Source organism: Solanum verrucosum, unplaced genomic scaffold, assembly GCF_900185275.1.
Source record: "Solanum verrucosum unplaced genomic scaffold, falcon-dt-bn FXZP01000278.1, whole genome shotgun sequence".
Classification (NCBI taxonomy): Eukaryota; Viridiplantae; Streptophyta; class Magnoliopsida; order Solanales; family Solanaceae; genus Solanum; species Solanum verrucosum.
The window spans coordinates 3,094,357-3,106,213 of record NW_026020332.1 but is presented as its reverse complement, the minus strand read 5'-3'; the positions used below and the strand labels follow the sequence as shown (position 1 = coordinate 3,106,213).

The window sequence follows — 11,857 nt, the reverse complement described above, 5'->3', positions numbered from 1 at the left end:
GAAGAATCTTGAAGAAGAACTTGATTAGAAGCCTTGAAACCCTAGTTTGAAGGTAAACGATCAAGAAAACCTTTCTTGAGATTCTTGAATTAGTTTCTTGAAATATCTATGGCCAAGAATTATGATTTTCATTAGTGATTCATAATTGTATGGAGGAATTTGAGTTGAAAAGAATGGAATTCTTGGAGAAAGACTTAACTTGAAGAAGAATCCTGAAAAAAGATTGAAAGAATCTTGAATGGAGTCTTCTACTTTGATTTTTTCTTAGGATTTTACCCTAGGATTTGAGAGAGAAGAGAATAATGGATTAAAAGATGAAAATCTGATTGTTTTGAGTCTTTTATTAGTCAAGAAATTCATTTAGGATTTTCTTGGAGGTAAAAAAACAAAAACAACCCTTTCTAATGTTTTCCCGTCGGCTAAATTCGTAACAGCACTGTAAAGATCACTAAAATAGTCATTACTTTTTACTCAGAAATTGGATTGACGCGAAATTGATGGCGTTGGAAAGTAGATTCAAATAGCTTTAATTGAATAGGTTATGGCTCACCTAACTCTTTATATTATAAGAGATATGGTCGTTTGAAATTGACCCAAGTAGAATCTTACTATCAAAAACTTCAAAAACACTTATCAAAACTTAATCGATAAGGAAATTGACCCAAGTAGAATCTTACATCAGTTTAGACTCCTAAAACTTTACTAAAAACGCTTAAATCCGATTGGGTAACGAAAAGACCAAAATACCCCTTACTATTTTAGGGTAACTTTCCTTATTTGGACAGCCTGACTTCAAAAAGGGAAATCTCATTCATCCAACATCAAAACTTAGCAAACTCGGTGGCGTTGGAAATATAATTCGAAGACCTTTCATTGAATATCTTATAAGCCACCTAACTCATCCTGTAATGAAGGTTATGGTTGTTTGAAGTTGACCCAAAACTCATAACCTAAGCATAACTTGCAAAGTTTCAGATTTTGCTATTTCCAATTTAGTTCTTTTTGGAATTCAAGGTGCTACATCTAATGACCTTAATACTTAAGAAATTTTAAATTCCTCGGTAAAACTCACTCACTAGGAAGGATGGTTCAAGTCATAGCTCAATTTTTTTTTTTTGGGTGTTACAACATGATCTCATTGGCTTCTTCATTTGACTTGACATTCCACAACATTTGACACATGACACCAAATTGAGCTTCTAGGATAAGATGACATTAAGCTTAGCAAAGTTGATCCATATGTTGTAACCCAAATTAATGAATTTAGACTTTAATTCAATCCATATTTGTTGGACTTAAATAATCAACACAATTATATTAAGTAAAAATTAGGCAAATCACATAGTATAAGAAAGAAATTACTTCCTATCCCTACTCTTTCATTAATTACCAAAAATCCCTTTTTTAGTGTCTTTCGGATACATAATATAGCAGCGCGGATACTTTAATTAATAAAGGGCGGATACTTAAATTATTAAGTAGTTGGCACAGATACTTTAATTAATAACGGACGGATACTTAAATTAAAGGGCGGATGCATAATATAGCAGCGCGGATACTTTAATTAATAACGGGCGGATACTTAAACTAATAAAGTATCCGGTTAAGTTGAATTGAGGGAAAATAAGGGATTTTTGTATTTTAGTAAAAGAGTAGGGAAATATTGAGAATAAGTAAAGTAATGTTGTGTACTTAAGTAATTTGTCCTTTATATTAATTCACAATATTTATTTGACAAATACATCTTTAATTTAAAAATAATTGGAATTATTTTAGAAAATTTATATCTAATAAATTTTAAATGATTACACCAAATGTATCATCAAGATTAATTAGAATCTTTTCCTCTCCCTAAACTCAGTCAGTGCCTTCCTCGCAATGCATTTGTATCTCTTTTTTTCTTTTGACACATAAGTTCATGAACGACGGAACATGAACCTACTCTTCAATTTTTAAAAGCAAATGGTGAATTTCTTGATAATATTTCATAAAATTGATATTTATCACTATAGGTTACTTTTTCATGTAATTGTAGGCTAAACTCAATAAAGTCATAAATAGGGTAGAGTTGGTTCACAGGAATTGGACAACAAATGCAATTTTTTTTAAAGATAATAAAATGTTCGATGTCAATGTGAAGATTTTCTCTTATATTAAAATAAATATACATTGCAATTTTACCTAATAGAATTTCATCACGTATAAAAAATGATAATATTTGATTTAATTAATTTGATTTTTTTGCTTTTCGGTTTTCTACTTAGTATCCGAAACATGCATTAAGCCCTCATTAAACGACCAAATTGAAGAAAATTATCATCAAAACTGACCAACAATTATTTAAGTGTTTAAAGTGAAGAAGCACTACTTTATTTTAGTGTTAGAATTAGGGTGTTAAACAGATGCATCAGTAATTATAGTCATCTTGACTCTTGAGTCAACAAATGCTTCTGGTGGAATAATTTCCACTTTTAAAAACACTCATTGGAAAAAAATTTAACAGTGCTATTGCAGTTCAATATTTTATTAGATCCTGATTAATTTAGATTTGTATAATGCAAAATTATTTTTCGGGAACAACACTCCAACAAGATTTTTTATATTCGGAATTCAAACCCGAATCTCTAGTAAAGAGAAGAGGGATTTAATTTCAACAATCTCACCACAATTCATATTGATGTGATTGTAATTATGATCTGAAAGTAATTTATCATAAGTAGGACAAAAAAATTCTCTATTTTTTTTTATTTATATTAAAAAAAAAATACTCTTATCATCAATAATTCAATTAGGAATTTCCAACTCAATGTAACTTACCTTTTTTTATCTTTTTAAAATAGTTGTTGGGATTAAACCTATTTAGGATAGTTGGTTTATGGCAATTATACGATTGTTAGTTACAAATACACAAATTTGACTGGAGTTATTTGCTGATTTTAGCATTAAAAATTAGTTACTCTGTCCGTCCATTTTTACTTGTTACTTTTCCTTAAACAAATTTTTATTTTTATGTGTACATAACAATAAAAGACAATTATTATTTTTTCATGTTTTATACATGACATTAAATACTATTCTCCAAATCATTCTTGATATTAATACTCCCTCTGTCCCTTTTTACTTGTCAAAATTTTGACTTAAAACACTTATTAAGAAAATATTGATTATTATAGTGAGTTTATCATTTTACCCATATTAATTGATAGAATCTCAAATATCTTTATTCACTATATTTTTCAAAGACATTAACTTAATGTTAATAAATTGATGGTATAATATGTTAAAAAATGAGGGTATAATATGTCAAAAATGACAAGTAAAAAGGGATAGAGGAAGTACTAAACATCAATTAGTAGAAATAGTATGATAAAATACGTACGATAATAATTGTTTCTAAATAAATGTGTCAAATCCAACAATAACAAGTAAAATTAAACAAAGCGATTACATGACTTTTCATGTAAAATGTAATACGGTGAGTCATAAATCATAGTAATCCCTCAAATATTGATAAATACTGGGTTTGGTCCTTTTAATTTTTGATTAATTACATCTAATATTCAATTAATTGATATGTGCATTTTGATCCCTCCATACGAAGAATCTTTCTAATTATAGCAAAATATTAAATTCCAGTTGATTTAATTATGATTGTATTATCAATTATGTAGTTGCTGCGACATATTTGATAATAATCTCATTCTAAATGTAGTCTACATATCACATATTTTATAAATAAAGAGACTGAAAATACATTTTAATTAATTAAAATTAAATATATTTAATTAAATATAATAAGAGCCACATCATAATTTATCAGTAACTCTGGAACCAAAAGTGCAATTCTACAAATAATCTTGTGTAACTTCAATGGTGTAGTATTTTTCTATTTGAATCTTCTAGTTTTCTTCTATTTTCTTACTAAGAAACTTTTAAACAAGACATACATCACCAACATAAATGATGAAATCACTACATGTCCCAACAAAAAAGAGATTAAAGGGCGTGTTTGGTACGGAGGCAAAAAAAATTCCAAAAGTGTTTTTAAATTTTTCATGTTTGAAAGATATTTTTTTTTTTGTACAAGTTTTTAAACATTAGGAAAATGGCTTTCTCATAAAAGTAAGAAAAATAAGTTACATTTTGAGATAATATTTTTTTTGCTTACTTACCAAATACTAAAAAGATAAATAAGAAATCATTTATTTTTCAAGAAAATACATTTTCTTTTGTGCCAAACACACCCTATGAGGTGAAGATAAACATGAACTTAGAACTTTTGATTATTTTTTTTCCTTTTTAATGCAAAATTAAGTGCTTTAAAGAATTTTTTTTATTGAAACATTATAAAAATGATTAAAAGTTATTTTGAAGTAGAAACACTCTAAATAAATTAATTTAAAGAGGCTCTTGCTCCAAAAACACTTAAAAATACCTTCTAGAATCAGAGGAAAAGTTCTAGAAAGTCAAAGGGTAACACAATGCTTGTTTTTATTTTTTTTATTTTGTTATATATAAAATGAGGGTAAAAGTTTTAGAAAGTCAAAGGGTAACACAATGCTTTGTTTTTTTTTTTTTTTGTTATATATAAAATGAGGGTAACAATATGGGGAGGTAATTATAAAGTAGGGAATCGAATTATTATTAACTAGGTGAAAATTCAGGTAGGTACTATCAATTAAGCTACTAAAATTTTAAAATATAACACAATGTTACTTAAGCACATACATATGTAATTTTGAGGTGACTCGAATTACAAATTTCATCTCAATCTCAATAACATGAATCAAATATTACTTGTCTAGTTATTATGATTTATAATCGAATTAATTATCAAAAGGCCACGAGTTATCGAGAGGCCATGCTATGCACAAGCCAAATAACATTAACTTTACATCAATAATTTATCTAAGTCATGAGTACAATTTACACTTAGTTATAAAATATACTAATACTTTACCAATAACAACAAAATAATAGAAAATGTAATTGATTATTCTCTATTTAAGTTCAAAATTTATTTCATATATATTTGAATTTATGAAAGTTGAGTTGCATTTCATTATATTTTTTACTATATGTGAAATGATATTTATATTTAAATATACTACTATTTTAGAAGTACATTAAAAAACAAGTTATAAGTTAAAATGTTATCTCTAATTATCAACAAAAAATGAAATAACATTTTGTTATAATAATAATATATCTATTCTTGTAGAATCAAATATATGCCGATCATATAACTACATACCCTTCCTTTTCATTTTATTTTACTTACTTCAAAATAAAATAAAAATAAAAAATGTAAATTTATATATAAAAAAATTATTACGTAATATTCTTCTTAAGTTTAGCTATTCAACCTTTTATCTTTTAAAAAAAATTCTTCAAAGTTTGACGTGATTATCTATCTATTCGTAAAGGCACCTCCGGAGCTTTAGTTTCTCAATTTCTCAGGTAAAAAATCGTAGTTGATGGCTTCCCCAAATGTATTTTGGCGTTGAATCTTTTGGGAATCAAGCTTAGTTGAATATGATCTACTGTAGTACAATTTACGAACCCTGAATTGTAACTTCATTTTGACCTAGCTTTCTCATCGTAATCTTGTAATATAACGTGTTAATTCAATGGAAAATCAAGTTTATTTTGCATATATGTGTACAAATTTCGATCAAATCGAGTTGAAAACCCTATGCAGAAGCTTCCTGATTAAGATATGGTTATTTGGGGAATATTCCTAAAATCAATTGGATTTCGTTGTCCTTATGGCTTCAGAGTTGTGGATTTAACTTGGATTTGGCTTGATATGAAATTACATATACTGGTTTAGTGTGTAATTAAGTATATTATTGATAAAATAATCATGAAAGAGGTTTTTAATTGATGAGTGTGTTTGTCAATTTTAGATTGGATTGATTTAAACTGCTGTGTACTTGAGGAAGGAGTGGTGGAGATCTTTGTGTGAATTGAACATTTGTATCTGTTTTGAAACCCTAAGTAATTTGTTTGATTCTGAGTTTTGCTTTGTGTTGTAGTGTGAGCTCGTTTCTCGTTGTGGTGTTGCTGGATTCTTTGGTTATGATTGAGAACTGATTGTATTTATGATGGATTTTGTGTTGTAGGTTTTGAATTGTGTTTGGGTTGAATAGAAGCTGCCAAAATGCTTTCCTTCGAAATGAATGATCGCAAAAGTAAGTCGATTGGACCTAAATTATTTACTTTGGCTTGTATATTTAGCACTGCTTTGGGAATGTAGAGTATGTCTGTTACTGCTTGCAGGAAGCATGCAAATTCATATTGTGCATCTAGTTTTACCTAATTGTCATAAACTGCTATAGAAATTGCATCTTAGGCTTGTAGCTTAGTGTTCCAAACAACTGGAGCAAAACAATCTCCTATTTTTGGGGTGCAAGAGTCTGCATTCTTTCATTTGTTTTACCAATATGATGTTTGCTCTCCTCAGTTAAGACTCAATACCTAGCTAGAGATGGTAAGATTAAAAAAAGAAGCATGCTGTACTGCTATTTGAAATGTTATGTCTGCTAAGCTTGGATGCTTGTTGTAACAGAGATAGGGCTAGGATTGACTGGATTTGGAGTGTTTTTCTCATTCTTGGGGATCATATTCTTCTTTGATAAGGGACTAATTGCCATGGGAAATGTAAGTAAAAAGTCTTGCCATTATCATCACATCTCATAAGTTTTCTCTGACCTGTCATTTACCACTTTCCTTTGTTTTCTGACTCCTGCCTGCCATTTGACGTAGTGTTATTTTACTGAATCAGATCCTCTTCTTCTCAGGGGTGGCACTGACCATTGGTCTCAAGTCATCACTGCAGTTCTTTAGTAAACGTAGTAATTTCAAGGTTTAGTTTGCTTTTGGGCCTTTTTTTCTTTCCCGTTCATCTCAACACTTCCTCTTGCTCTCTCTAGAATTGTTTGTTTAGTGTTACATCTTTTCTATTTCTGTTATTTATTATGTATATCTTTCTTTCTTTTTTTGCACAGGGAACAATATCATTTGGTGTTGGCTTTTTCTTGGTTATTATTGGTTGGCCTATACTGGGTATGATTCTTGAGGCATATGGATTTGTCGTACTTTTCAGGTAAATTAGTTATATGGTTCCTGACTGCCCTAATAATCTTTTAGTTGTTATTGGGTACTGATGTATAATTTTGCACAGTGGTTTCTGGCCAACATTGGCAGTTTTTCTTCAGAAGATACCTATTCTAGGTTGGATCTTCCAGCAGCCCTATATCAGATCGGTATGTTTGGTTGTATCATTCATACTTTTTTCTTGCATTTCTTTCAGTTTGGGGGAATCATTTAGTTTTTAAGAAAACGTTTTATTACTTCAATTGTGTTATGTGTATAGTCCTTTCGTTCTGACCTTAATAGATTGGTTGGACAATGATATGCTTGTGGTAGAAGGAACCAATGGCTGATATATGGTGTAGGAGATCATCCATAGATTTTACAGAGAAAAATCTGAAGTAGTCTTACGTGCCCTGTATTTTGCTTATATTATGACTAAGCTATACACTAATCACAAGGATCATAGAAGGAACAGAATCAAATTGCCAATTTTTCACCCCGTCACTAGAAATTGCTTTAAAATTAGTTGTTGCTTATTATTCTTTTATTTTCTTATCCTCTCATCACAAACCACCATATGATTATCCTAATGGCATTCCCTAAACATTTACAGAATATGACCAGTCTCTTTATATTTTGCCTGAATGATATTGGGAAGCTATAGGGGGGCTCTCTCTTCATTGAGTATGCTATTAAGTATCAAGTCATGTATTTGTGTTTAAATGCTGCATGTATGTATCACTCCATTGCTACCCTGATAAATGAACCAAAAAAATCTGTTTGGTTGTTAGATGTCTGATGATAATGTGATTTGAGTCTGGAAATGCCTTACTCTAGGAAGGGATCTTATAAATTATCGAGTATCAAGATGCCTAATCATGAAGTAATTGTCCGACATTCTGGTCCTCATGCATCTGTCTGTAGATGTTGAGATACTGCATTAAAGTCGGTCCCACAGAAAGGAAAATCCTTCTGTGATGCAATTTTACGAACTTCAATTTCCATCCAAACCCCTATTGCCATGGTTAGCAACCTTCCCGCCTCACTGTAATATCTCCACAAAGTATTTCAGAAGAAGATAAAAACTTCAACTTATAAAATTGAATCATAGTTTTTCTCATACAAACCGACAAGTATCTCTTCAGTGGCATTAGATACCAAACTGTTGAATTGTTCTTATATAATTCTTCTGTTGCACTAATATACTGTTACTCAATCGAACCTAACATTATGCATTCTTGTGGGTTCCTGTTTTGTTTCCTTGGTCTGAGATTATTTTTTTCTCTCTGCAGTTCTTTGACCGCTACCGTGGAAAACGTGTCCCTGTGTAGTATCATTTTCAAAGATACAAAGCAAGCGAGATTGATTAGCCCACATGCACGAATTTGTAAAGCACTGTATTTTGTAAGATTTTTATATCTAGAACAGTGATGATAGTAATAGTTTGTTCCTAGTTGGTTGTATCGGCCTTTCTGTGCTGCAATAATGCAGTTCTTTCTTTGGCCTTTCTATACTACAAGTGATCAGTCCAAAAAGCAAAAAATCAGATCATGTACCTAGTTACTAATATTATCCTTTTGTTTTCTAGATGAAAGTGGAGAAAAAAACTTGATCTCCAGATCTTTAATCAATGGTAGAAAGCAAGTGTTAACTCTATTTACATTCTTGCATATTGATGAAAGCAAGACATGGTATCAATTGAAAATTCTCCACACTTTTCTTCTCTTCCTACTTTGAGATCAAATTGTTAAAACATATTATTGTTTCAACAAGTATCCCCTATAATAAGAACGTAAAATACAACTCAAAGATCTCAACCTTCCTCCGCTTTAAAAATGCTACAGAACACTTGAAATAGAAAAATAGTAGATAGTGATAAGACTCAGAAGTTACGGCATCCACAATTGCATAGCTAATCTTTTCTCCATTAGAGGTTGCTTGATTCTATCTGAAATGTATTATCAACAATTTGCAGCTCATTTTCTGAGGCAATGATTGCTGTGCACCTGAAATTAATCCAGTGAAAGTAGAAACAAATTTAACATTTCATGTGTCAAGCATAACGATAGCAAAAACATGAAAATAGATGAGACCACTAGACTTAAGTGATTGCAGAACTAACGGTTTCCTGAAGATAACACCATGTTCCACAACACCATCGATTTGATCAAGGATTTTAGCCACTTCAACTTTCATATGAGCAATGGGCGGTAAACAGTTAGCATCAAACAAGTTCAACAAGAGAGTGGCAAAGAAATAATTCAGAGATGGAGATATACCAAGGCTTTCCATTGGAGATGTAAATATGACATCAAGGATGTTGTGCCCTTCTTTAGTAACTAAAGGGAAATCACCTCCAAGAGGACCTGCATACCCTATTGCTGGCCTCCTCCAAACCTGCATAGAGAAAACAAAATTATCTGGTTATGAAATGTATCCTATCTTGGTCCTTTGCAAATATCGAAGTTTGGCAAGGAGAGACCACACTTTTATGGCCTCACCTCTGCATCCCCGAGGAAGAGGTCATCTATTTCTTCGGCTGTTTCAAGCCAGTTAACCTGAGAAGTGAGCAAGCTATATGAGAATAGTTCTCGTCTTATGAACTAACACTTATTCATCAGCATTCAGTAGAATATTTGGTATGGAGCTTACAGATTTGATTAGTACTGGAATTGAACCTTCTACACCGCCCTTGAATTGTTTTTCCTTAATAATAAATATTAGTTGATCAGCTGCTTCCAAAATAGTCTGCATCCACATTAGCCAATGCAACCACATAACAAGTCAGTGGTTAATATGGAAGATAACAAAAGATAAAGGAACTTCAAGCTGAAAACACAAAATGAAGCAATAATATGTTACAAAATCAAGATAAGAAATACAAAAGAGAGACAAATAGTGTTGAATACATCACATGATATATGACAGACCTTCTCTTTAATTATAGAATCATCTCCCTGCAGTTTTCGTCGACCAACAATTGCAGCAAGTGTTTCTTCTTCCATAATGTCAGCTTCATCAAATGCTAGATTAATCTATGTAAGAAACATAGACATGTTTGCACAAAACATTTCAGCTTCAATGAAATGATTCAGTAAGTGATAAAATAGAGCAAAATCGCAGGTTACTAGAACTTTTAAAGATTCACTACTTCAATTAGTAACAATGAAAGATCATGTGGAACTTTACTTCCATAGGCCTTTCTCTCTCTTTCACGAAGGTAATTCAATTTTACGCTCCTGACCAAAGATCTTCTATCTGCTAACTCCATTAATTGCATTATGGGTATGAGACTAAACCAAAGTAGCTACATTGGCTTTGAGTGCAATCTGAATGCATATGCAGGTCCAAGATGTGACTAAATGCAATTTTCTAAAGGAAGAATCTTAGTAGTAGCGGTGCGCACCTTAAAACTATCATCATACTGTTCCATAGGAATTCCTGCCTTTGCTGCTTCACTTGCACTGCTAACACATCTGCATCAGAGTGTTCCTGATTACTCCTAATGGAAAAACAAACAAACTCAATAACAAGGCTTCTCATCTGTCATCACACTAAAATCAGGAAACCTGTATAAAGATCTAATGGAGAAGAAACTAACAAGTAAAAATTATGAAAATACATTATCATCGTGCCCAATCTTCCACTTTGTACTGTTTCATGTGTCAACTATCTATCTAACGAACACTTGAAATGATCCAGAAATTGATATTCCAAGGTAAAATCATTTCTCAACACACACTCTAAAAGGGAAGTTGAAGTGGGAACAGGACGAGTAAAACAACATAACATGGAGTGTGTCTATTCAACACACAAGTTAATCAGCACTATGAACTACAACAACCAAAACACGCAACCAATACAAGCCAAAATCAGTTTCTACGATTGTATCATATTTTCCTTGTTTATGTATAACCAAGATCAATACATTCAACTTACGTAGGTATGGCAGTGACATCTTTTATAGTACCAGCTCGTAGTTTCTGACCTAGATACTGTATAGCCAATGTAGAAGCATGACCTGAACCCAATCCAACAACCATACCATTCTTCACATATGAATCCACCTACATTTCAACAATCCCACAAGATTCAACACCCAAACACAAACCAAAAGCTTTAAAGTTGTAATCTTTTAACAAAATCCTAAAAAGGGCAAACAAAGAAAGTGTCTAACCAAACAAAATCCCAAAAAGGGCAAAGAAGAAAGAGTCTTACAGTGTGTTTGGCGGCTTGGAAGAGATCATCAGAGAGAGTAGAACGAATAACAAAGCGATGGAGGGATTTTCTTGATGAGGTGAAATTATAAGCTTGTTTTTTAGTAGAAGAAGAAGAAGAAAGAAATGGTGATTTTGAAGAAGGCAAAGCCATAGCCATGTTCCTCATTTCTGTTTCACCTTAATCCCATCACTATCAACTGCTATTAACTGTTTTCTATCTGTTTTGAAAGAGATAAGAGGGCGACATGGCCATCCATACAATTTTTTTTTTTTTTCTTTTTACTCCATTTTTCTATTTTCCCTATCAATTCTCTATAAAATTATTTTTTACATATATATACTATTCTGAATAACTTTAGATACTCAGTACTGAGGTTCTACTTCAGTCATATGTGCATGAATTTCAGTAAAAAAAATAAAATTTGTAGTTTAGACAAAAATTGTTTGAAATCATGTTAAAATGACTGAATTTTTGCCAGATAAAACAAAAATAGCTACAATTTGATCATATAAAACTTCAAACGTGCCATGTTTAGAGG

The 11,857-nt window shown here is 31.3% G+C and overlaps 2 protein-coding genes across 3 annotated transcripts; one reads left to right on the top strand and one right to left on the bottom strand.

Annotated features, from left to right (window-relative positions):
• The first annotated feature begins 5,346 nt into the window (after positions 1-5,346).
• Positions 5,347-8,747, top strand: LOC125836507 (vesicle transport protein GOT1-like). Of its 2 annotated transcripts, none has more exons than XM_049515674.1 (7): positions 5,347-5,460; positions 6,126-6,194; positions 6,572-6,663; positions 6,788-6,868; positions 7,011-7,108; positions 7,187-7,268; positions 8,391-8,747. In XM_049515674.1, exons 2-7 carry the CDS (start codon positions 6,164-6,166, stop codon positions 8,427-8,429), a joined length of 423 nt encoding a protein of 140 aa, XP_049371631.1. In that variant the 5' UTR covers positions 5,347-5,460; positions 6,126-6,163; the 3' UTR covers positions 8,430-8,747. The 2 variants fall into 2 exon arrangements, with proteins under 2 accessions (XP_049371631.1, XP_049371632.1); XM_049515675.1 differs by lacking the exon at positions 5,347-5,460 and adding an exon at positions 5,908-6,000.
• A 47-nt stretch (positions 8,748-8,794) lies between these two features.
• LOC125836506 (probable ribose-5-phosphate isomerase 4, chloroplastic) lies at positions 8,795-11,506 on the bottom strand. The gene is made up of 9 exons (XM_049515673.1): positions 11,317-11,506; positions 11,038-11,165; positions 10,505-10,574; positions 10,029-10,133; positions 9,751-9,846; positions 9,600-9,656; positions 9,378-9,495; positions 9,221-9,287; positions 8,795-9,104 (listed from the first exon to the last, which is right to left on the bottom strand). Exons 1-9 carry the CDS (start codon positions 11,482-11,484, stop codon positions 9,026-9,028), a joined length of 888 nt encoding a protein of 295 aa, XP_049371630.1. The 5' UTR covers positions 11,485-11,506; the 3' UTR covers positions 8,795-9,025.
• Positions 11,507-11,857: the final 351 nt, after the last annotated feature.

Coding starts and splice junctions, on each gene's coding strand:
- LOC125836507 (XM_049515674.1), top strand. CDS start 6,164: ATGCTTTCCTTCGAAATGAATGATCGCAAAA. Junction 7,109..7,186: donor GGATTTGTCGTACTTTTCAG/GTAAATTAGTTA, acceptor AATTTTGCACAG/TGGTTTCTGGCCAACATTGG. Junction 7,269..8,390: donor AGCAGCCCTATATCAGATCG/GTATGTTTGGTT, acceptor TTCTCTCTGCAG/TTCTTTGACCGCTACCGTGG.
- LOC125836506 (XM_049515673.1), bottom strand. CDS start 11,484: ATGAGGAACATGGCTATGGCTTTGCCTTCTTCAAAATCACCATTTCTT. Junction 10,575..11,037: donor GATGTCACTGCCATACCTAC/GTAAGTTGAATG, acceptor ACTCTGATGCAG/ATGTGTTAGCAGTGCAAGTG. Junction 9,288..9,377: donor ATCTCCAATGGAAAGCCTTG/GTATATCTCCAT, acceptor CTCATATGAAAG/TTGAAGTGGCTAAAATCCTT.